Genomic DNA, 27018 nt, shown 5'->3' on the forward strand with positions numbered 1-27018 from the left:
ACTGTCCGAGCCCTCCCTCTCATTGGCAGTAGAGTCAAGTGGAAACCCGAGGATTCTTAGCACTCCCTGATAATGAAGACTTGAGGTCATAGGTTTGTTGGATTGTAACATGATTACCTTTAAAAACAACTAAGCAGCCATAAAATGGCAGGAGAATTTATGCAAAGAAAATGTGTGAAGTTTGAGTGGGTGTATAGTGCATATATGGAGAAGATGACAGGACTAGTTCAGTTGTCCTGTTTTGAGGAACAGAAAGCAAGACCAGCAATCCTAACATGGAGGGTGTAAAATGGTTCTGGGCACTATTTTAATGCTCCCAAGTCCAGATAATAGTACCACCCTAGGTAGCTACTGTCAGCATACTGTCACCTAAGGGATTGCTGCAAGGGTAGGGGATGGGATATTCCTTGAGTTAGCTTGGGTACTGGGAGGGGTTAGTACACTACCAACTGAGCCCCCATCTCCTGGCAGCAGAGTCACACAACAAAGTATGGCCATAGGAGTATAACTGGAACCTACTGTTAGTCACTTCCAGTAATATCTTTGTTGTTTGCTGGTAGGACTTTTCTAGAAGATTTATGGTTCTTTTCAAGTTGTGTGACTAAACTAGTGATAAATACTTTAAATCTGATCTAACATCCAATGTAAACATTCACCTGAAACCTTCTTATTCATTTGATTTTAGGTAATTGTGTAAAAAACAAACAAAAACAGCAAAATTTCTACCTCTTTTACTATTTCAGTGGGGTATTTGAGTAACTGGCTGGATTCTTTGTCAGTTCCAAATCTCTTTCACATGTACAGTCACAAACATATCTGAAGTCCTGATATGCTCACTGTAATAATGGAAGTAGACAGTTACAAAATTGGTGAGAGTCATCTATGAGCCAGTCTTAACACTCTTGAACAGGAAACTTTCAATCCAATCTGTAATAGAAATGCTCAAGGTATGATGATTAAAGACCCTCTAGGATATCAAAGCTTAACACAGGATAATGAAACTAAGACATACTTCACAGAGTCAGAGTTTTAAAGATAAAAACTCTTTATTGTATGTATAACTTTAACAGCACAATATATGAAAACATCATAGAAGTATTTCAAATTGGTTGACAGCCATGCTACAAATGCATAACACATTAGTTCTTACAGCACTGTTACTTCCAAAGTAACTGATTTCAAGTAATCACTTGCAGTTACAACTAACTGAAGTTTAAATAAGTATCATAAATATCTTACAAAGAATGAGGTCAACACTTAAGAATAAATCTCAGAGTTGTTAATTAATTCCTACATTCAGTCACATTTCATCACAGATTTTGTCAAAATGCAACATAAAAAAATTTGGGTTTTACAAGTCAATACATGATAAATAATAAGAGAAGATGGATAACCAGTTCATGCATAGAGACTAATATGAATGAGACTAATTTATCGTGCATGTCTCATTGCATTAGCTCTGTTGTACATATGGTAAAATTTTTGTTACATACATGCTTGCATTTTCTTGCCTTGGCAAGGTAGCATCAGGAACAGATAACTTAGCCTTTGAGGAAAAAATCCTCACTTACCTCCCTCTGTTCCCCCTTTTAGAAAGGTAACAAAGGGGGTAGGACCTCCAACCCCCTGCTAAGACATAGAGATATAAGGGCAATATTTTTCTCCCCTGTTTCCAGAGAAAATTGATATAACAACAATGGATAAATCTATGTAACTGCATTAAAGGCAATTTCTTACTATTTACTGTATGCATGCAATACCATGTTTTCCACGGCCAATAAACAATCCTATAACCAAATCATCTACACATGCACATCTATGCTTCGTTAATTCCATCACTACAGTTCTTTTTGGATTTAATCTAATACAGAGTAAAAGGGTGTCTATATGGTTTATTACTGCAGTAAAGTCATATAATAACGGATGTCAAAATTTCCTCCCATCACATTAATATAGCAATATAGAGAATGCATAGCAGAGATTATTCTTGCAGGAATGGAAGCATGTAGGCAAGGGATCAGTAGTAATGAGCTTGGAAAAACTCTCCTCCCTCTGACTCCCATTCAGCTTTTATCACTGCCTGTAATCATTACAATTATGTTATCCATGACGCAAAGCATTGCTTTATTCAAAGGAATTGTGATAACCTCTCCTTGTCATCCAATGATAAGTTTTTCTGGTCGTTAGCTTAGGCCATTGCTAACATTGGAGTCTCATCTCTAAGCTCCCCTTCCTTTCCTTCCCCATCCTGTATGCTTGATCTATGTCTGTCATGATTGATGGATCAGCCTCCCCTCTTTCTCCACCTACAGTGGAGTCCCTCAAGGTTCTGTCCTGTCCCCTTTCAATCTTTTTTTATTTTATCAACGATTTCCTCTCTTCCACAAATAACCAAGTGCACTCATATGCTAACAACTTCAATTCTGTTCCTTCTTCTCACTTGGTCTGCATCTCATTTCAACACAACTTCCTCAAGCGACTCAGACTTGGACAGGGTATCTCAAAGAGGTAGATGAAATCTAATTAAGTTTAATGCCTCCAAGGCCCAGTTGCTACCCATCTCTTTATCAAAATTCCTCACAACTCTCGTCTCTTCTTTCATCTTTCTGTAATTCCACCTTTTGACTCAATGACCATAATTGGTATCTCTGTCATATCCACTCTTTCTAGGAAACACCATATTACAGAAACAGCTATATCTACCTCTAAAGAAACAAGAAGTCCTATTTAGATGCTGAAATTTCTTTTCCTCTGAACAGTTGTCCAGTTTATACAAAGGACTGATTCATTCTTGAAGGGGGTACTGTTCTCACATCTAGGGTGGTTCTAGCTTTACATCCTTACTTAACAGAGCCGAGTTGAAAGTGGTCCAACTCACAAACTCTCCCAGGCAAAATTCAAAACTTGACCCACTTGCCCTGTGCCACAATGTTGGTTCACACTCCCTCTTCTCAAGGAGTATTTGGTGTTTGCTCCCAAAAGCTGGCTACCTTTATGCTACCACCACGAGCTCGACCATGCAATACTTGGCAGGCTGGTGCATCATATGATTACTGTGTGGCTATTGGCAACTCAAGGGTAAGTCATTTTGATAATTGCTTCTTTCCCTATACCATGAAGCTTTGGAACTCTTTTCCTTCTTATGTCTCGTCCAGAAAATATGACCTTGCACATTATAGACATTTTCCACTTCCTCCAAAATTCCTAAATACTTTCCCTTATCTCTTTTTTTTCCCTTTTTTTAATCCTCTCTATAATTCAATCAAGGCCCGGCCTTGATGTGGATTCTTGTACGTGACTGGAACCTTCAACGTAAAAAAAAAAGACAAAGAAAAAACTCTTCCAATTGTTAAAATCTACTATAAACCAATTTCTTATGAATAAAAAAAAATCTTTAAAACAGGTTTTTTGATGCAGAAGAAACCTGATTCATATGCTACTTTAGATGAAACCTCTTGCAAAGACTGCCATTTGAAGCCTTCTGAAAACCTTAAGCCTGAACTTAATGTGGATGCTTGCAAAAACTGAGAGCTAAGATTAATTTGCATGTCATGGAGGGGCACAGACAAAGTCTGTTGAACACAAATATTAAACAGATAGCAAATTGTGACTTTCCACTTTGTGGGTTTGACGAAATAGATAAATCACATTTTATTGTTATTTCACACAACAACCATTACAGAAGTGAGGAAAAAAATGTGTGTTCATATACTGCAGATGTGGATAAAGGCACATTTCAAATCAGATAGAGAAGAGAATTGGGGAGAAATAACTAAAAGGATTAGTCAGTCTAACTGACTTTGTCTGGCTTATACACAGATGTATGAATAATGCAGTTGATTGATTCTGGTTTCTGTGCCAAAATACTGTCAACTGCAACAAACAAGAGTGAATAGTGAAGCAAAGCATTATGTAGTAAAAAATCCTACCAGAAAAGGAATAATAAATAAATTCTTTTGTCTCTTTCCTTGCGCTACCTCACTAATGCGGGAGACAGCGACAAAGTAAAACAATAAAAAAAAAGTTCCTTTACCTGATTTTCAAATAAAAAACAGGACCAAACAGTTAGCGACTGTTATGACAATCTTTCTGAAAGGGGGAACCAGTAGGTGACCTGAACGCCATGCTCAGTGTCATGCCAGACCATAGAGTTACTTTCTATAGTCTATCAACAATACCTGTATTATGAAAATATATCTATATATAAATACGTGTATATAAAATCTAACTCCATAACAAGCTCTATAATTTAAAACATGATGCAAAGTGATCAAGATCAGTCCTATAAAGCATAGCTGATTACAAAGCACTTACAAAGTTTGCAAATTTATTCATAAAGATGGCAAATAATTGAACCACATAATTTCTAACTGAAAAATTTCCTGATTATTCATAAAACTTGTGGCATGATTATATTGACTGGCAACTTCATTCTGGCAACTATGCATCAGCAACATTATAATCTACTGACGTAAATAAAATAAAGCAAATTTTCATATTCAATCATCTAAAACAGAATCAAGCCAATCTTCCAAGTCTTCAGCTTCTGTTTTACTTATTAGTAAAACAGGTTTACTTTGCTGCACTGGTGCATCTAAATCTATAGTTGGGCCATCTGGTATTTCCTCAGTTTTTTCTGGTGCTTTCAGAGGATTTACAATGTCTATATCGTCTTTCATATTCTTAATTTGGCTAGCTTTAAGGTTTGCTGAAACATCTACTTTAGGAAGACCAAAGTTGAATTCCTTTGGAGGGTTACTGTCAATACCAACCTTCTTTGGAAGTCCAAAATCTAAACTTGCAGGACTTTTTTCTTTTGATTTTTCTCTGGGAGCTTTTGGTTTTTCTTCAGGCACTGGGGTAGGTTGCTTAATTTCTTTAGCATTGACACCTGCTTGATGTTTTCTTTTATTTCTTTCTCTTTGACCTTTTGATTTCCCTTGAGGCACTGTATCAGGTTCTTTAACTTCCTTAACATCTGTAGCTTTAACAAGTTCATCTGGCACTTCTTTACCAGGATTAGGCTCAATAACAGGAGTGGGCTCCCTAACTGGTTTGGGTTGCCTGACAGGACTGGGCTCCCTAACTGGTTCGGGCTGCCTAACAGGACTAGGCTCCCTAACAGGTTTAGGCTGCCTAACAGGACTAGGCTCCCTAATTGGTTTGGGCTGCCTAACAGGACTGGGCTCCCTAACTGGTTTGGGCTGCCTAACAGGACTGGGCTCCCTAATTGGTTTAGGCTCCCTAACTGGTTTGGGCTCCCTAACTGGTTTAGGCTCCCTAACTGGTTTGGGCTCCCTAACTGGTTTGGGCTCCCTGACTGGTTTGGGCTCTCTAACTGGTTTGGGCTGCCTAACAGGACTGGGCTCTCTAACTGGTGTGGGCTGCCTAACAGGACTGGGCTCCCTAACTGGTGTGGGCTGCCTAACAGGACTGGGCTCCCTAACTGGTGTGGGCTGCTTAACAGGACTGGGTTCCCTGAAAGGTGTGGGCTGCTTAAAGGGACTGGGCTCCCTAAATGGTGTGGGCTGACTTACAAGACTGGGCTCCCAAACTGGCGTGGGTTGCTTCACAGGACTGGGTATCCTTACCGGACTGGGCTGCTTTACTGGACTAGGTTGCCTAATAGGGCTGGGCTCGCGTATAAGTGTATCAAGGTCAACATCCTCAGGCTCTGGAGCAAAGGCACTACTTAGAGATAAGGCAACATCCACAGCATTCTTTGTGCTTAGATTGGTCTCTGGTTCTTCACTAGCTAGGTCTAAGGGCTCACTGTCATCACTGATTTTCAGACTCTGGATGATCTTTTCATTAACATCAAGACATTCATTGCTGCAATTACTGGGTTGGTACAACTTCCTGTTATCTTCAGCCAACTGTGTGTAAAACTCAATCACTGATGCCTGAAAGGGAAAATATTAACAGGCTTTCTTAAATGAACTATATAAATATCTACTACTTTGTTAAAAACCTGGCAACTATAAATTACTTCAGCCTCTTCAGAATCATAGTCATATCTACTACTTTGTTAAAAACCTGGCAACTATGAATTATTTCAGCCTTTACAGAATCATAGTCAGACTTAAAAAACCTTGAGGGTATGTTGTCTAAAACATAATCACTGTATTTGAAGAAATTTTGTAAGGTAGCACCCAGACTTTCTTAAAACCTGGACTTTCTTAAATTCTGATCTGTTCTGACCTACAAATCAAGATCTTGGAGTGAATTTTGGGAAATCAGCAAGGAAACAATAAAAATACCTATAGCCTGCTCAGATGAAGCAAAATGGTTGCAAAATTAAGACAGTTATTTAGAAAATCCAACAATATTCTATATACAATATTGGTATGAGACTCTTACCTTTCCATTTTATGACTTCTTGTTTGGACACTGAAAAGTCTAGTTTACTATGCTAAAATGAAATCTGATCCTATAACTTATTTGGATTCTAAAAGACTGGTCAGCACCTAGGGCTAAAACATCAGTATTCAAAAATCTTTATTCAAATCTTATTCAGAAAAAGCAATGCATGAAAAATTTCATACAACACTGATTATAGTAGCTCCATTACATTTAATGGCCAAATGAAATATAAGTGGAGCTCTCCCATGTTTTCGAAGCCAATCAATAAATGCTATCTATTTCAGGCATGCTGCCCAGTGCCCAATAAGTGATACAGAGCATTTGCCCAAGAAAAACTGAAGTAACTGATGGCTGAAAATGTAAGTTTGTCATGCACTTCATGTAATCCTTGTAATAGACTCTCAATATAAATACCAATTCTTTGGGCTTAATAGCAAGCCAAATATACTCGTGTTCATCATGAAAAGAGAATTATGGTAATACTTACCGGAAGGGATTCTTCTGGAATATTAAGTTGTGTGTAGAGTGGAACAGTATTGATGGCAGCTACTAAGTCTGCCACACGCAATGCTCCTAGGCCATGAGTGGTCAGAATTCCAATCTCTGCTTCATCCCAAAGAGACTCTCCCTTTAATCGCAAGTGTCCTCCTCCACAATGGGCTAAAGAAGATATGGTTAATTTACACAAAATTTTTCTTCATAAAAATAATCAAACCTATAATGATGCACCAATATATAAAATGAAAAATATTGTCTGTGCTTTTCCTTAATGGACTTCTACTGAAAGTCTTCTTCAGTTTTATGTATAATGCTTCACATGAAGTTCTCTTTCCAAACACTCCTATTATCTGGTACTTTGAATACTTTTTTCTGTCAGTTCATTTTCTCTCAGCTTCCTTTTGCGCATGTTGAGATTCATCTCAAACGACTTTCTTCTGTTTATGTTGAGAGAGTAAAAAAGGATGTGTTGAAATGGTTTGGACATATGGAGAGAAAGAGTGAGAAATGGTTGACAAAGAGGATATATATGTCAGAGGTGGAGGTAATAAGGAGAAACGGGAAACCCAACTGGAGGGGGAAGGATGGAGTGAAAAAGATTTTGAGCGATCAAGGCCTGAACATACAAGAGGGTGAGAGGTGTGCAAGGAATAGAGTAAATTGAAACGATGTGGTATACTAGGGTTGGCATGCTGTCAATGGACTGAACCAGGGCATGTGAACTGTCTGGGGTAAACCATGGAAAGGTCTGTGGGGTGTGGATGTGGATAGGGAGCTGTGGTTCGGTGTATTACACATGACAGCTAGAGACTGAGTGTGAATGAACAGGATCTTTTTTGTCTGTTTTCCTGGTGCTACCTAACTGAAGCAGGGGGTAGTGATGCTGGTTCCTATGGGGTGGGATGGTGCCAGGAATGGATGAAGGCAAGCAAGTACGAATATGTACATGGATATATGTGTATATATTTTTTTCATACTATTCGCCATTTCCCGTATTAGCGAGGTAGTGTTAAGAACAGAGGACTGAGCCTTTGAGGGAATATCCTCACTAAGCCCCTTCTCTGTTCCTTCTTTTGGAAAATTAAAAACGAGAGGGGGGGGTTGCAGCCCCCCGCTCCCTCCCCTTTTAGTCGCCTTCTACGACATGCAGGAAATACATGGGAAGTATTCTTTCTCCCCTATCCCCAGGGAGAAGTGGGAGACCAAATTGGAGGTGGAAAGATGGAGTGAAAAAGATTTTGAGCGATCGGGGCCTGAACATGCTGGAGGGTGAAAGGCGTGCAAGGAATAGAGTGAATTGGAACGATGTGGTATACCGGGGTCGAAATGCTGTCAATGGATTGAACCAGGGCATGTGAAGTGTCTGGGGTAAACCATGGAAAGTTTTGTGGGGCCTGGATGTGGAAAGGGAGCTGTGGTTTCGGTGCATTATACATGACAGCTAGAGACTGAGTGTGAACGAATGCGGCCTTTGTTGTCTTTTCCTAGCGCTACCTCGCGCACATGCAGGGGGAGGAGGTTGTCATTTCATGTGTGGCGGGGTGGCGATAGGAATGAATAAGGGCAGACAGAATGAATTATGTATGTGTGTATATATGTATATGTCTGTGTGTGTATATATATGTATACGTTGAGATGTATAGGTATGTACATGTACATGTGTGGACGTGTGTGTATATACATGTGTATGTGGGTGGGTTGGGCCATTCTTTCATCTGTTTCCTTGCGCTATCTTGCTAACGCAGGAGACAGCGACAAAGTATAATAAATATAAATAATATATATATCATACATATATACATTCCTGTTGCCAACCCACCACACATGAAATAGCAACCCCCCCAATCCATCGAGGTAGCGCCAGGAAATGACTAAAAAGGCCAAATTCATTCACACTCAGTCTCTAGGGAGATAGTGCATTGTAGCACCATCAAATTATACAAAGTTACTGCTTCTCCATTCTGAAATGCTACAAAGGTCTGAAATGATCAATAAGAGAGATAGAATGAAGAGTAAATGGAGGACTTGAGGAAAAATGAGATGATTTACATAAAGTGGAATCATCAGCATAAGAATGAATAAGGTTAGAAGTAGAAGCAAGATCTTTTAATGCAAGGACAAAGACAGCAGGCAATAGAACAGAATCCTGAAGAACAACATCGTTGATAGGACAGGAGATGGAAGTCACTCCACCAACACTCCACTGACAACCTAGTGAACACCCGGATAGGAAGCTATGTCAAACACTTTGGACATGTTGGTGGCTATGAAAAAAATTTCACTAAAATACCTGAGAGAAAAAGACCAAAGACAAATCATATAGGACTGCAGATCACCAGCAGACCTAGCTCTGCAAAATCCATACAGTTGATCTGAAAAAAGACAGCAAGATTCTAAGTGTCTGATAAAGTTTAGAAGAAAATTAAAGGCTTTGAAGATAACAAAAGTGAGAAGTACGAGGTGAATGTAGGAGCAGAAGGGAAAGTCCGAGTTTTTACATGGGTAAAATAGGCCAGAAAGGATTGGCTCTAGCTCTGGAGTACACTCCCTTAGAGCCTTTAGAAGTATGCCAACTGAGCCAGACACCTTTTCCGCCTGCAGCTGGGAGACTATCTGGAAGACCTTCTGTAAGGATAATACAGGAGATGGCATAAGTTCAGTTGGAGGAGATCGGGGCAGAGGATTAGGAACTGAGTTAGAAGAAAACATGGTACAAAAGAGAGTGGCTTTATCAGTTGCAGAGCTAGCAAAAGGTTCATCGGGTTGAAAAGCATAGGAAAGGTTGAATCACAAAAGTTGTTGGGGCTGCTTTTGGTTAAGGACTAGAGAGATTTGTCATGTCAGCACAAGTCTTTATATGAAAATATGTTTGGCTCTTTGAACTGCTTTGTAATAATTCCAAGCAGAATGAATGTACAATGGATTTCAGGGAAAAGGAAGCGTTTCAAAGTCTGGTATGCACGATCCCTGATGCAACAGGCATCATAGCAAGAGCAATTAAACCATGATGGAGAGAAAAAGATTATGTTTATTGATACTTGACTCTGCTCCAATTCAATCGATTCAGTGCATACCTTTCACCCTCCTGCATGTTCATGCCACAAGCACTCAAAATCTTTTTAATTCTATCCTTTCCTCTCGAATTTGGTCTCCCCTTTCTCCTTATCCCCTCCTCTCCTGACAAAGGTATCTTTTTTTGTCAACCTCTCCTCACTCATCATTATTAACATTCTGAAATTATGTACTCATTATCTCATTTTAACAGAAAAAACACTTTGCTGAAAATGCAGATAAATAAAAATGAAAGACAGCAATATACACAAGTAAATAAAAAGTCAGGCTGTTCAACATGACAAAATTGGCATACTCACAAATATAACCACAAAAGATGAAAATCAACATTTCAATAAACATATTAGATAAAAGTCATCATCCTCACTCTGCTGTTCCAAGATTTGGGAGAAGTCATCACCAATGAGGTAGTCTTCCCCTTCTTCAGGTTCATCTGGTCTTTCCTCGTATCGAGACCAATTACTCAAGACTTCTCGCCGTTGATATTTTTGAGGTTCAGCCACTTCCTTGTCTGGCATGATTGTTACTGTAAAAAAGCAGGCAATGTTTCAAAATCTTTAACAAGCTCATGTCTGTCAATTCTTTTTACGAATGATGTTGGGAATACTTTAGCTGAGAAAATTAATCTCATTAATTACAAACTTTTTCCTGAAAATATTAATTTGGTTTAGCTACTAATATCATATCTACAGCAGTCTTTTCTAACTTATCATATCAACAATACTACAAAAAATAGAGGAAAGTCATATATGTGGATGGTGGAGGCCATCATTCATCCTCACATAAGTTACTGATTCTTTGAGAAATTACAAAACAACTAAAAAGTATAAAGGGTACCAAACATATAGATTTTATTAATACAAAACCCATAATAATTGACAAGGGTATGACACAAAAGCTGAGGACTTACAAATATGTTCCAGCCACTCTAATGTTAAAATGGCTTTGTTTGTACAAGCCAAAATATGTCACAAATATGTCACAAAATGGATGTGATCATACACATTTTGATCAAAATCAACATCAAAAGATCCATCAAGATATGAAAATTTTAGAATCATAGCTACAGACAAAATACTTTCCAAAATCCTAAAATACATCATACATGGGTTGAGTGTATTTTCAACAGGATGAATCATCAGTTCCATTTGCCTGTAGCACATCAACTTTTAAAATATGTGAGGTTGCTGATTCTACATGATTCTTGGATACAGAGACAGATTTTATTTGATTACTAGGAAACTGTCCAGCTGGGCAAGGCAGATCTACGATCCAAAGTGTTTCCATAATCTTCATACCCTAGCAAAGAGGAAGTAAAAGGAGAAATTATAAGTGCTGAAAGCTCAGAAAAATCAATGACAGCAGCAGCTTGAAGCTATTCCAGCTATGCAACAAGGATCAGAAAGGGCTTTACTTGTATTTCCTGCTGAAAAACAGCCAGGCCCACTAAAACATGTCTAGCAACTCAAGCTAAAGGATAGGTAGGCAGAGGATTTCTGCTACAGCCTGTGCCAATACTGATAGGTTTCACTGCTTCATGCTCATTGCTGTGAGTAAAAGCAAGATACCTCAAATCCTCAAGGATCTCACCCTCCATCTACCTATGCTACCCTATGACATATTCTCAGACTGATAAAACAATTTTGTTCCTGCTGTAAGGACCATCAGGAGTCTGTCATCAAAAAGCAGCTTCATATGAAGTGAGAACCCTGCTTCTACTTTACAATGTTCCAGTTCACCCAAGATCCAGTGAATTGTCCTGTCTTCCAAAATCAACCCCTAATCCAGCCTATGGATCAGGGAATCATCATATCTGCTAAGAGTTTCAACAAGAGGCAGCATCTGGATCAGTGTTATGTGGTTAATGTTGGCCTTGACCAGGAAAAAGGCAGAATCAAATAGAACCTGCAAAACCTGAAATAAAAAAAAATAGCACCAAGGATACAGTTTTCAACTGGGCTAATGGATGGGATTCTGTTCTTGTGGATAATCTTCGATATGACTCGAACAAGGTGATGTCGAAAATTGAAGAGAAGCCAGACTTTGCTCGAGTCCTCAATTGTGCTGAGGAGTTGAAGAAGTCATGCAGTGGTTGAGGGATGATGCTGACCTGCCTGGATACTACCATTTCATCTAAGAAGTGTCCTGATTTCTCTGATCAGTTAGAGGAAGAGCTGGAAGAGGATGATGTTTCTAAAACCATCAGAAGGAAAGTTCATTGACAATAAAAACACAAAAACACCAGGGCAGTCAATACTTGTCATGAATCTCTGACGAGGATTAGGTTCACTCTGGTTACAATGTAGTAAGACTTGCTGAAGCAGCCAAGGAAGACACTTTCAAGCCTCAGCAACCTGCCATGAAGATAAGAAGTGAACACTCGAAACTGCAGCTTCTACTTCCAATGAAGACTCCCCATCCAACTTCAGGATCACCATCAGGGAGGGATTTAGCTAACTCTAGATCTACTTCCAAAGCTATTTCCTTCAGAACTGTAGTAGTCACTCTATCTTCAGGGGAGTGATCTACAAAACATCATGGCATCACTGAACAAAGTTAAGCTTACAATACACACATTAAACTGAGAATTCATAGAGTCCCAAGAAAAAACTCAAGATGCCATGAAATTTGGCTTCCATAGGATTGCCTTTTCCTGTAATCAGTTCAATATAATGGGGTTTCACAGTGTATGTATGTATTTTTTTCATACATTTTCATCCTTTCCCAGATGATTAAGGTAGTGCCAGGAACAGATGAAAAAATGGCCTCATTACTCACATCCACACTGTAGCTGTCATGCACTGAAACTAAAGCCCTCTACCCACAACCAGGCACCAAGGACCTTTCTTTGGCTTTCCCCAATCACTTCATATGTCCTAGTTCAGTCCAATGACGGCACATTTTACCCTGTGCACCAGATAGCATGTTCAGCCCCAATCCATCAAAGCATCTTCCACTTCACCCTTACACCCCCTCTATGGTTCCTCATTTACTTTGTGTTCTGACATGTATACCCTCTTAGTCATCCATTCCCCATTCATCCTCTCCATATGTCCAAACCATTTCAGTATGCCTTCTTCAACTCTCTCACACATACACCCCTTACTACCATATCTTTCTCGTACCTTACCATTTCTTATTCAATTAACCCTCCTCACAACACATATAATCCCCTAAGGTTTCATGTCCAACATATCCTCTCTCTTCTTTACACTTCTCCTGAGACCCCTACCTTGCATTCATACCCCACTGACAAGATTACCATAAAATCAAACAAGCCCATTTCTGCCCTCGCAGAAAATGACCTCTCATTCTAAACATTCCTCAATGTACCCAAGGCTTTTGCCCTGTAACTAACCCACTGTGGCTCCTATGGTTCTAATCACTGCCATATCCATTCCAAGGCATCTAAAACACTCCACTTCCTCCAAGTTCTCTCCATTCAAACTCATACTCCAAATAACCTCTCTCTCAATTCACTGCTAAACCTAATAACCTTGCTTTTCTTCACATTCACTCTCAACACCACACTCCATCCCTGTATCCCTTTCATTTAGTTTTGCTTTCATCTCTCATCATTACAACCATATATCTCAAATCCACAATTATACCTAAAATTCACTCATATCTCCATCCATTCTTACACATGCCTTTGCTACTCCATAGAAGGCTTCACACCATCCAACAGCTATTCCCCTACACTACTTATCCTTAACACATCCCATAAAGCATTCCTCTCAACTGTCATATGTCAAATATAATAGAGTATTTTCTTAAAATTTTTTTCATTTTGCTTTGTCGCTGTCTCCCGCGTTAGCGAAGTAGCGCAAGGAAACAGACGAAAGAATGGCCCAACCCACCCACATACACATGTATATACATACACGTCCACACACGCAAATATACATACCTATATATCTCAATGTACACATATATATACACACACAGACATATACATATTTACACATGTACATAATTCATACTGTCTGCCTTTATTCAGTCCCATCGCCACCCCGCCACACATGGAATAACAACCCCCTCCTCCCTCATGTGTGCGAGGTAGCGCTAGGAAAAGACAACAAAGGCCCCATTCGTTCACACTCAGTCTCTAGCTGTCATGTAATAATGCACCGAAACCACAGCTCCCTTTCCACATCCAGGCCCCACAGAACTTTCCATGGTTTACCCCAGACGCTTCACATGCCCTGGTTCAATCCACTGACAGCACATCGACCCCGTATTTGTATTTGTATATGGGAAAATATCTATTATTTGATTTGCACTTCAGTATTAGAAAAAAAAAAAACAGCAATTACAAATATGGAATCCTGTGTGACTGTGTGATGCCACTTCTAAACTTACCTGACTCATACTCCTTTGGCTCAGCATATGCTACACCACCACCAGCTTGTCTCTGAGCTCTAGCAGGTGGGGTATTCTCTTTTTCTGGCTCTGGCTCCCTATTACTGGCACCCACAGGGTTGGGAATACCTAAAAGTAGAAGATGAATAGGTATTTTGTGATGATGTTGCTTAAGTGCAGTATTGTGTTGAAAATCAGAGGATTGGAAAATAAAATCAAAAGTAAAGTTAGAGTTTAGGTGTGCCATATATGTGACTTTGTTTTGCAAAGGCATTATATTCCATGGAAATCACTGTTTTGCAATGGTAGTACACTGCATGGAAACTACAGTAAGACCTTCAAAGCATTATTGGTATCATTTTCTTTTATGCAACAATAATAAATAGTTTGATGGTGGGGAGCGTCATCAAGATCTGGGAAAATATAGGGTTAATTCATATAAAAGTATATGAAACAGTCATAGAAATCAACAGAACCTGTGAAAACAGACTTAACTCTCACTATGGGCTCTACCTTACTTTCACTATATCAAAAATATATGATTATCAAGCTTTGTTTATGCCCACTTGTTGCAAAACTGTCTGTTTCAAATGAGGATCATTTTGAAAATTTCTCATTTGAAAGTTTATGAAAATAATTTTTTGAAATATAAATATATTTTTTGTAATTCCAAAGCGTCTTATCAAAAGATACATGTACACAATTATATATCAGCCTTCTGCTAAAAATGCAAAAAATATTCTTTTTGAACATTTAAAGTCTACAATGAAAGAGATGCAGATGATAATACTGTACTGGTATAATTTGACCATAACACTGAAATTCAAGGCATCTCTCTACCCAAGGGCCAATTTTTCAGAAGTCTAATTTGTTTCTATAAGTGGTGCACCTGCTTTTACATTAATCAACCTCATCATTTCTCATCTCCATTGTCCTTCCTACTATCGAGTCACAGGTAGTCCCTACTTAGCTCTGTTACTAGTCCCAGAAAAACCCTGTTTTAAGCAAAACAACACTAAGAGGGGACTATTCTCCCATAAGGAAGGATGTAGACTGACTTAACCAGCAGGCAAGGACTCTTTGTGTTGATACAAAAATATACAATATGATATAATGCAAGAAGTTACATTGAACATTGTTTACAGCTAATATGCTATAAAACCATTGTGAGCACTATTTAAACAACTTACACCATGACTGGTTACATAGATGAGACAGATGCAACTTTGCATTTCTTCTTATCACTAGGCAGCTGCTGAAACAGTTGACATCACTGTTAAAAGCTCTAGCAACTGCAGAATTTTGATGCAGGTTTGGATCACTTTCACTGAAGTAGGTAAGCAAAGTTTCCAGTCATTTAAATCCTTGAGCCATGCTTTTGCTGGTTTTGGCCTTTGCTGGTTAAGGCTCATGCTGGTTTAATATATTCAGCATCATTCTCCTCCTGAAATGCTCTATCTTGCTCCATTTCAAAGTTGTCATTGCTACCATTTTAACAGTCAGTTCCAAAAAAAGGGTCGACCATTCTTTAAATAAATCATGTTGTCAGTAGGAGGTGGTTGAAATATTTTGTGACTCCAGACAACTGCTGTAAGTACAGTATATCAAAATCTTTGTTGTAACCAAAACATCAAAAAAGAATTATTCTATGTAAAAAAAATTTTCATACTTGTTTGCTTTTTCCTGTATTAACAAGGTAGCATCAGGATGCAATGAGGAAAAGGCTTCATTTGCTCATATCCATGTTCTATCTGTTATGGTAATGTACAGAAAACATAGCCCCCTATCCACAACCAAGCCCCATGGAGCTTTCTGTTGTTTCCCCCAGCTGCTTCATATGCTCTGGTTAAGTTCACAGACAGCATGTTGCCCTCTGTATACCACAATGCTCCAATTCAATCTATCCCAGTAATGCCTTTCATCCTCCTACATTTTCAGGCCCTGATCAATCAAAACATTTTCTACTCCATCCTTCCATCTCCAGTTTGATCTTTCTCTTCAACTTTTCCCCTTCACATCTGACCCATATATCCTCTTTATTAACCTCTTCTCACATATTTTTCATATATCTAAACCAGTGATTCAGTATCTTTGAAAATTGTATGGCTTAAACCAATACCAGAGACACTACACCCTGGATTCCTATTGCAGCATCTACTTCTGCACCCATGGATAAGTCTTTCTTAGACACCTACTTCCTGCCTTTATTTCTATTGCTATAATGTTCCTTGTACTCCACAATTTTCAATATCAATTCAGGAATTTTGAAAGAATGGTATTATACATCAAAAATATATAGCAAATAGAAATTGAAACAAAATTATCCTACAGTAAAGTACTCTTTATCAAGCCAATGCTGAGATATTCAAAAGTACTAAAAGAAATAAGGAAAAAATGGATATACAAAGATACAAAAAGTAATTCACACAATAACTATCGCATAGTACAGTGTATCTAAAATAAATAAATTCGAAGTGCAATCAAAACTTTGTGGGCAATACATCATTAAACAAATAGATTATATAAAAATTCTTTTAACATATAAGAGATTTTCAGTTGTCATAAATACTGGAAAAATTGATAACTTACCACCAACATCATGACGAACCCGCTGTTGGCGCTGACGTCTACGATCTGGCATATTTCTTGAAAGAGACAAGTACAGAATTAAAAATTTGAACACTATACGGTATACTTATTATATGTTATTCTTATATATAGTTATTTCTTAAACCTGCAAACAAAATCATTTACTTCATAATTTTACAGTTCACATAAAAAGGAACATGGGACATATATGTTGTGCAACTGCATGCCTTATTAATGAATGCCAAACTCTTAAGTGCACCAGTGAGAATTCATGGTTGTGTGGTATTTTCAGTTGGTTCAAATCATACATCTAAGAGAGAGAGGTTGAGCAGTCACACCAGCTTTCCCCTTAATCACTACAAGTCTTATTGAGTGAGTGACAACTTGCTGCAAACTGACCTTACATAAGTCTTTTGACAACATTTGAATCATGACCACAATGGTACCTCTGCTAAGGAAATTTGTCAAGATTTTCATGGAAGAAAATTTACTAGCACAGTAGTTCAAACAGAAAAAAATCAACAGAACCTATCATACTTCACCTAACTTTCCGAAGCAATCACAAGTTATTTAAACTTTAAAGAACCTAGTAGAAATAGGCTAGACACACCCAGGAATGATCATCGTGTTAACTACCAACAAAAGAACATACATATAACAGACCAAGCAAATGAATGTGCTAGTGACCAAGCTCCTATAAACAGCTATTACACATGGGCCTCACCAGCAGACCATATCAATGATGGTGGATTACTTTTATGAATCACTGCTATTAGGAGAGACTGGGTGAAATTTTCAAGTGTTTAATTATCTTTTTAAACATATTTCAACCATTTTAGATTAATCAAACCTAAATTTTTCCTGTTCACCATAACTCTCGCCATCACCTAATCTCTTAACGCAGCAAAAAAATTTAAAGCTTCTACTCAAAATTAACACACTTATTCTATTATCTTAATATTACACCATCACTGCAACACAGAATCACAAATATCCAAAACTTTTAATGGGGCAGAACAAAATTACTCAGTATTCGTAAAGTGATGGAACCAATAAGAATTTACGGTTTGTTTTCACTGAGGTCCTCTTTGTTGTATACATTCACTATATCATTGAATATCAAGGTAAATCTCAGCCTAAACATGACGTTAGTAGGCATCCCTATTTTCTGTAGACTTCTAAAGTGTCTCCATTACTTTAACATTACCCAAATTTTCCCTGATCTTCATAGCCCTCCTCACTATCACTTATTATCACAAAATAGAATATATTATGCAAATAAATATACACAAATCAGAATAACTTCCACCTCGTATTAAGAGTTCAGCGATATACTTTTCTTCTTACTTCCTTAAGTTACTTCACCGGTGCACTTATACTTCACATGTACCCATCTTTCATTACAATATGCGTATCAATAAAATACAACAGAAAATGTACTGTTGCCTTGCAGGGTTAGTTTCAACTTGTTCGCAATGGGCAGAGTAATTAAACAGACATAAATAGTACTTTTATATGCAAGACTGGATAATGGGTTGAACTGGGGTTAAAGAAATATGGTAGCTTTTGGTAGAATTTTGAGAATTCTTGGGTTAATTGTTCTGCTGTACCATTAGAGTTGAAGGTGTGTTATCAGAGGTTTGATTTCTTTAGTTTCTTGGTAATTTTTTGGACATAATTTGTTGTTATATTTACCCCAAGTGACAGTCGTCGTCCTAAGGCAACGAACATCTGCAGCAGGCAAGAATGTCAGCGATTAACATGGGGAGAGTTGCCAGCGTACAAAATTTTCAGCGAACTTTCGTATTAAACTAAATGTTATTCTTTACATATGGAGTTTTTCTTTACATATGGAGTTTACGATGATTCATATCTACCTCTTGATTTAACATCTACCATTTCCAAAGTCTTTGAATCCCTCCTCAACTCACATATCCTTAGATCTTGAATTTCACAGTCACCTCTATGATCACCAGTATGTCCTCTGTAAGGCGAGATCTATTGGTGATATTCTTTCCTACCTTACTAATGTCTGGTCATCATCTTTGAAAGACTCTGGGGAATTCTAAGTAGTTGCCCTTGCTATATCCAACACTTTCAACAAGGTGTGGCATCGAGGCCTCATCTCTAAGCCCCCCCCCTTTTTTTTCTTCCTTCCCTCACTTTGCTCTCTCAAATCTAGCTTCCTCTTAAGCCGATCTATCTCTGTGACTGTTGATGGATCAGCTTCTTCCCCTTCCTCCATCAACATAGGTGTCCCTTAAGTTCTGTCTTGTCTCCTATATTTTTCTCCTTTTAATCAACATTTCTCTTTCTTCTGCAAATAACCAAATGCATCCATAGGCTGACGACTCGACACTAAATTCCAACACATCCTTCAATTCTCCTCTCACTCGATCTGTTTCTCGTCTCGACATAACTTCCTCACTCAGTCCAAACTTAAACAAAATGTCTCAGTTGGGTGGACATGGAGGAAGGCGAAAGGCGTGCACGGGTTAGAAAGAACTGGAACAATGTGGTATATAGGGGTCTATGTACCGTCTGTGGATTGAACCAGGGCATGTGAAGCAGCAGGGGTAAACCATGGAAAGGTTCTGTGGATAGGAAGCTGTTGTTTTGGTGCATTACACATGACAGCTAGACAATGGATGTGAACGGCTTCCGCCTATCATCGTCTGTTCCTGGTGCTACCATATCTCTGTTCCTTTTTTGGAAAGGTAAAACAGAAGGGAAGGATTTCCAATCCCCCGTTCCCACCCCCTTTATTCGCCTTCTATGACACGTTAAAATTCTGCTTCATAGCCTCATCCGCTTTGTCAGATAACTTTGATTACATGGTATTAACGGCTTGTATTTATTCTACTGCGATGACATTGTTAAGCTTGCGACTAATGAAGACCTGTTTCAAAAAAACGTTGGTCCAAAGCAGAAAATTAAGATGGCGAAAGGGAAAGAACTTTATTGTTTACCTAAAGATATGTCTTTGTTTCTTTTCTTTCATACGCATTCTCTTCTCGCATGAGCGAGGTAGCGTCCAAGAACAGATGTTTGAGTCTTGGGGGGGAAAAAATCCTCATTTGGCTCCTTGCTCGATTCCGTCTTTTGGAAAGTAAATACAGGAGGGGAGGATTTTCAACCCTTCCCCTCTTGTTCCTCTTAGTCTCCTTCTACGACACGCAGTAGATAAAGGGCAGCATTATTTTTCTCCTATCCCAGAAATTTAGTTATCTGTCTGCTGACTGGACGGATCAAGATATATCTAAGGAAAATGTAAAGAGTACAGGATGAAATTTTAAAGATACCAATCTAAAAATCATCAATACGTCTCTTCCTAAAACCTAAGCAAAATAGAAGAAGCAGAAGGTTCTGCTGTGGTCAACAAATTTCCGTAAAGCATTTAGTGAGAAAAAAGGGAGACAGAGGACATTTTATGGTAAAGAAACACCACATGAGGATTTTACTGCACACAAACACGTAAGGATTCAAGCAAGAGACCCAAAAAGGAAAGTACACTAAGAAAGAACTCTGGCAGAGCTATTCCCGCAGGTTTGGTTCACATTTGATAAAATAAATGAGGATTGTAAAACTAAAGAAGACCCTGGTTACGTTATTGCTAACCAGACAAAAAATGCAATCCAGTATCAGTGGCCGAGTTTCTCGAACGTTGCCAGCTCACCCAGCTATAACGAACGCTTCCTCCATCGCTGGCAGGTGGCTGGGCAATATTCATTTTCCTTAAATCCCAGTGAGGCACAAACCCTAGCCAGATCACATACCAGATTAAAGAAAACTTATACCAACAAGATTTCAACATTGTATTGCAATTATATAACAGACAATGATCAACTCATCATTTCCCTAAATCTCAGTTATTTGCTCATGCAATTCTCATAAAAAAACTCATCAAAAACTCCTCACAAATCCAGAGTACTTTCTGCCTTTTAGTTGATAAGTCACTTATGGAAAGTGACAAAAAGACAATATGGCTCTTGCAAATACTGAAGTTCCATGGGTCGTTTGATAAATGAATATATAAGACCTGTGTTGATACTGAAAGGGTCAACGACTTTAACTTTGCGATATGGACTGATAATGAGACTTCATCCCGTGAGTTTAAGAACTGTACAACAGCATCTTGGTTCGTCTTCTGTATCTTTTTATCAAAAATATCTAAACTGACATCTTTTTGCCGTCAAGCTCCCGCCGTATGATATAACTTCCCGTATATATTCAGAAGAGAATGGAGAACCGAAAGGTCGTGTGCTCAACTCTGCCTTATGACAATGAAATACACTCACCAGCCTCCACCATCCCTAGAAACCTTATTTCGTGTCTCAAAACCTAGTACACCATTTCCTCCAAATCTTTCCAAAAATGAAGTTTAAAAAAGTGCTTTTAGATTTTCATTTGGTAAGAACATCGCATGAGTCTTCGCATTAAAAAAATGGTCAAAGTTCCAAATCTAAAAAATTTCTTTGGACAGTAACCCGACAAGAAACCAAAAATCATCCAAAAATTCTGTTTCTATTCTGACTAGAAAGAACATATTAAAGATTCTGAAGATAATAGTTCGAAGTCAGTTTAAAGTCTTTTAAGCATTTATCAAACTGCTACGGAGGCGCTGAATCACTGGTATGCAAGTCCCTAATCCAGTTCGAATTAGACTTCAGCTAACACACTTATCCTTTGACAAAGCGTTACACCTTGAGGAGAGGACTGAGCCTAAGAGAAAAAATCCCCACTTGGCCCCCTTCTCTGTTCCTTCTTTTGGAAAAGTAAAAACTGGAGGGGAGGATATCCAGACCTCCCGCTCCATATATATATATATATATATATATATATATATATATATATATATATATATATATATATATATATTTTTTTTTTTTTTTTTTTTCTTTTTTTTAACTATTCGCCATTTCCCGCATTAGCGAGGTAGCGCTAAGAACAGAGGACTGGGCCTTTTTTGGAATATCCTCACCTGGCCCCCCTCTGTTCCTTCTTTTGGAAAAATTAAAAAAAAAACGAGAGGGGAGGAATTCCAGCCTCCCGCTCCCTCCCCTTTTAGTCGCCTTCTACGACACGCAGGGAATACGTGGGAAGTATTCTTAAACCCCTATCCCCAGGGATAATATATATATATATATATATATATATATATATATATATATATATATATATATATATATATATATATATATATTTGCGGTTGTATGCTGGAACCCTAACAAACACGATCATCGCTGAAATGGACGCTGAAGCATGTACATACCGTCTCTCCACCTCGTACGGTATTAAGACGGAAAAAACGAGTATAAGTCAACCTGTCTGACGTTAAGCATATAAATATGAACAGTTTCTAAGAGGTGAGCGGGTCGTGATTATGACGTTATCGGCGCCACCGATAACCTCCTTGTGGTTCGAGGAACCGCCCTCCCAGCCAACAGACGCCACATCCCATGAGCGCGGGAGAATAAGGACGTAGCTGTGAGGGAAACTAACCTGCAGGTGACGAGAGAGATAGCGGCCATTTGAACCACTGATCTCCAACAGCGACTTGGGGAAAATGAACGTAAATACATTGATGCTTTCAGTACGGATCCCTGTGTGGGTGCAAGTGTATGCATGACTAGTTTGCCCTCAGGCTCCGTTTACCCAATGATATATGTGTGTGTTTTATCCACAGCACTTTGCTACTGACAATAGCGTAGTGCGTAAAATCAAATCACGATAAACTGGTCTCATTTTCTAGACTTAATGTTGGCTCTTAAAGTTAACAGTTCTGGCACAAGAGATACAAATCGAGTTGCAGGGCTGTATCATTTTAGTGAAATACACGTATGTCCTAATTTGATGATTTTTTGATCAGTGTGCCTGGTCACTGCACCACTTACGGCAGTGAAGACTCAGAAAAACAAGCAAAGTGGACAACAGATCCCTAAAATTGACACATTACTCTTCGGAAGCTGTGGTTTTATCTTTCTCTTGAGCAAGAATCACAGTGTCTTCTGTGGTAAAGTCTATGGTCCAACCTGGATAATCATAATAACTCTGACTAAGAATATTGGTTGACCGTCTCCTGTACTAGCAGGAGGGAGTTCGTGCTCACTCGCCTGCGAGGTAATGCCATGCACCTCCAGCCTTACATCAACAACTCATTCCCTTCCACGCTACCAGATGTAATAGCACTCTAACATGTAGAACAAATTATCATCGTCTCGAAATTACGATTTTTACAGAACGATACTGATTGGCGTCTGTAATACAAACAGAACTTTCGATATAAAACTACCAAATGTGTCGTATTCTTATTCTAATTAAACATGCAATAATTTTACTGAGACGCAATTATTTTAAGTGATTTATTTCAGTTTCATAGTACAAAATACTCTTATACCAGTAATGAACAATCATGGGGCGGTTGCTAATATTCAACAATATATAATTTTTTTTCTCATTTAGTTACACTTATAAGATTATGTAATGAATTTGGTATGAAAATGTTTAGGTGGTGTATATATATACCCCAGAGCACCTTCGTAATGTTAGACGACGATCTTAATCAGCGTCCCCCATCAACACCGAGGATTATTTTCATCATCATCATTATTAGTATTATTATCTTTATGCTTAAGAAATTCGTGTAAGCATTAAGACAGCTTACGTCGACTGTGGTTGTTTTTCCAGTGAGCGTGGCAGCTCCACCCTTCCACCCACGAACCCTGAGTAACGGGAAGCGGTCACTTGGGGGCTGTTTACGCAAATGGACATAAACAAAGATCAGCAGACAACAGGAGCAGAGAGGATCTCTACAGCTAAGGCAAGAGACATGAGGCTGTTGTAAACGAACACAAGACGAATGAAATGTGCAGAAAGATACAGAACCTGGACGCTCATATACATCATTATGCGGTCATCCTTACTCACCACAATGGTAAGGGTTCCCACTTATGTTCTGTAATGACAACAGATTTGCTTTATACAACAAATGCATAATTTAACGAAATATAGTCAGCATTCGCAGGACACTTCCCAATACGTCTGAAAAACATATATTACATCTGAATATATATATATATATATATATATATATATATATATATATATATATATATATATATATATATATATATATATATATATATATATGGTGTATTAAGAATATATGGTGTGGGAGGCAAGTTGTTAGAAGCAGTGAAAAGTTTTTATCGAGGATGTAAGGCATGTGTACGTGTAGGAAGAGAGGAAAGTGATTGGTTCTCAGTGAATGTAGGTTTGCGGCAGGGGTGTGTGATGTCTCCATGGTTGTTTAATTTGTTTATGGATGGGGTTGTTAGGGAGGTGAATGCAAGAGTTTTGGAAAGAGGGGCAAGTATGAAGTCTGTTGGGGATGAGAGAGCTTGGGAAGTGAGTCAGTAGTTGTTCGCTGATGATACAGCGCTGGTGGCTGATTCATGTGAGAAACTGCAGAAGCTGGTGACTGAGTTTGGTAAAGTGTGTGAAAGAAGAAAGTTAAGAGTAAATGTGAATAAGAGCAAGGTTATTAGGTACAGTAGGGTTGAGGGTCAAGTCAATTGGGAGGTGAGTTTGAATGGAGAAAAACTGGAGGAAGTGAAGTGTTTTAGATATCTGGGAGTGGATCTGGCAGCGGATGGAACCATGGAAGCGGAAGTGGATCATAGGGTGGGGGAGGGGGCGAAAATTCTGGGAGCCTTGAAGAATGTGTGGAAGTCGAGAACATTATCTCGGAAAGCAAAAATGGGTATGTTTGAAGGAATAGTGGTTCCAACAATGTTGTATGGTTGCGAGGCGTGGGCTATGGATAGAGTGGTGCGCAGGAGGATGGATGTGCTGGAAATGAGATGTTTGAGGACAATGTGTGGTGTGAGGTGGTTTGATCGAGTAAGTAACGTAAGGGTAAGAGAGATGTGTGGAAATAAAAAGAGCGTGGTTGAGAGAGCAGAAGAGGGTGTTTTGAAATGGTTTGGGCACATGGAGAGAATGAGTGAGGAAAGATTGACCAAGAGGATATATGTGTCGGAGGTGGAGGGAACGAGGAGAAGAGTGAGACCAAATTGGAGATGGAAAGATGGAGTGAAGAAGATTTTGTGTGATCGGGGCCTGAACATGCAGGAGGGTGAAAGGAGGGCAAGGAATAGAGTGAATTGGAGCGATGTGGTATACCGGGGTTGACGTGCTGTCGGTGGATTGAATCAGGGCATGTGAAGCGTCTGGGGTAAACCATGGAAAGCTGTGTAGGTATGTATATTTGCGTGTGTGGACGTATGTATATACATGTGTATGGGGGTGGGTTGGGCCATTTCTTTCGTCTGTTTCCTTGCGCTACCTCGCAAACGCGGGAGACAGCGGCAAAAAAAAAAAAGAAAAAAAAGATTATATATATATATATATATATATATATATATATATATATATATATATATATATATATATATATATATATATGGAAGACTGAAAATCTACATGCAAGTTACGACGAATCTAGCAATGGATGGGTCAGGTCTAGCTAAAATTGTTTGATTGGCCTTAAGCGTCTGAATGTTGCTTGCCCTTTGAAGATAAAGGTTTGAACGTTAGCTCTGGGTCAGATATTGAATGGGGTTTAAATGTCAAATTGGGTGGAGGGTTTATTGTCTCAGCTTTCAATTTTAGTTTAGATTTAAATCTTAGGTCAGGTCTAAATACTTGCTAGGGTTTGGTACAGACCCTAAGTCTGAAAAAATGCATATTAACAAATTCCAGTATACGTATGTCTAAACCTACCTCGTCGATAGTCATGTTAGCAGAGGCGTGATGATTAACAGAACTTGGGAATTACTGGACTGTTAGTGTATGATGATGTGTTTATTTATTTCAGAGGAAATCTTGAGTCACCAGGAAAGGTGGAGGAACTACCAAATAAACGCCATTTACTGGAAATTATCCAAAGTCGTCGAAGAAATGATGTTATGTTCAGGCCTGCCTCCAGGACTCGGGAACCATACACCCTTTATCAGCAGGTCAATCACATCCTCAATTATCACACTAATCTCTGTGTTTATCACGACTCACAATAAAGAAAAATGGATAGAGAAACTTCTTTGTTCATTTCGTAAGCAGTGTAGAGTTGGTGGTGTTTTTATCAACTTATTTGATCATAGCATCCGTGCTATGGTGACTGCTTCGTCTCACAGGGTATGCAAGTGAGGTAGGGACCTGCGTCTAGGTGAAAGTGACCATCCTAACCCCCTGGCAGGTGCGCCTCCCTCCCTCGCTCCTGCCACCCTTCCTACGTCCGCATGCTAACCCCCATCTTACATACTTATCCCTACCTCCCTCCACCATGACCCACCACCTTTCCCCTTAAGCACCAGTGACCTGACCTCTATAACCTAACCAGGAAGTTTGATACGTCACTGCGTGCAGTCACCGAGTTCAAGATGTTATGACCATCAAACTGGTAAACATCGTTACTGACCTGTTGCGATGGTTAGGAAACGAAGTTCTTAGATTGCTTTCAAAGGGGAAATTTGCCTCCTGGACCACCACTACTTACCAAACAGCTTCCCAGTGGACAATTCATCTTATGATGACTTCCTGTATCACATAGCTCCTCAATGAACGACCTCCCACGACATCTCGCCGAAGAGCTCGCCATACGAAAACTTCCGATTGAACGAATACATAGATATATACGTATTGTAACTATTCATGTTCATAAAGTTTTCTAAAAAGCAAGCAGCTACTTTGATGACACCCATAAGAGTGTGAGCGACCATTTTTGAGAAACTGTTAAGCAAGGCAACACTGGTCTCTAATCTCTCGCCTCCGAATTCGTTAGACTATGTTAGATGCACAAACCAGTACAAAAACATCTAGAATTGATCTATCAACTTGTCTGCCACCATTATTCCATTTCCAATTCCGTAGGGTATATTTTCATTTACTTGGTTTAGCTTATGCGAATTCGAATGAAGCAGTATCCATTATTGTGAGACCGAAGCAAACAGTCTAGTAGATTGGACATGATACAGCTTTATATCACCATTTACAGTATCAGTCGGGGGAAATAAGAGTCGTCAACGTTTCATTGTACCATCGATGATAATCAGGCAAGAAATATATCCACGGCCA

The 27018-nt window shown here is 38.8% G+C and overlaps 1 protein-coding gene across 3 annotated transcripts; it reads right to left on the reverse strand.

Moving 5' to 3' along the window:
- Positions 1-1009: 1009 nt before the first annotated feature.
- Positions 1010-18655, reverse strand: LOC139746548 (uncharacterized). 3 transcript variants are annotated; one of them, XM_071657939.1, is made up of 6 exons: positions 18580-18655; positions 16885-16940; positions 14296-14424; positions 10301-10459; positions 6851-7023; positions 1010-5903 (listed from the first exon to the last, which is right to left on the reverse strand). In XM_071657939.1, the coding sequence occupies exons 2-6, from the start codon at positions 16934-16936 to the stop codon at positions 4500-4502; spliced, it is 1917 nt and encodes a 638-aa protein (XP_071514040.1). In that variant the 5' UTR covers positions 16937-16940; positions 18580-18655; the 3' UTR covers positions 1010-4499. The 3 variants fall into 3 exon arrangements, with proteins under 3 accessions (XP_071514040.1, XP_071514119.1, XP_071514197.1); XM_071658018.1 differs by lacking the exon at positions 18580-18655 and adding an exon at positions 18495-18554; XM_071658096.1 differs by lacking the exon at positions 18580-18655 and adding an exon at positions 18194-18252.
- Between the last annotated feature and the right edge of the window lie 8363 nt (positions 18656-27018).

This window comes from Panulirus ornatus, chromosome 1 (assembly GCF_036320965.1).
Source record: "Panulirus ornatus isolate Po-2019 chromosome 1, ASM3632096v1, whole genome shotgun sequence".
NCBI classification, from domain to species: domain Eukaryota; kingdom Metazoa; phylum Arthropoda; class Malacostraca; order Decapoda; family Palinuridae; genus Panulirus; species Panulirus ornatus.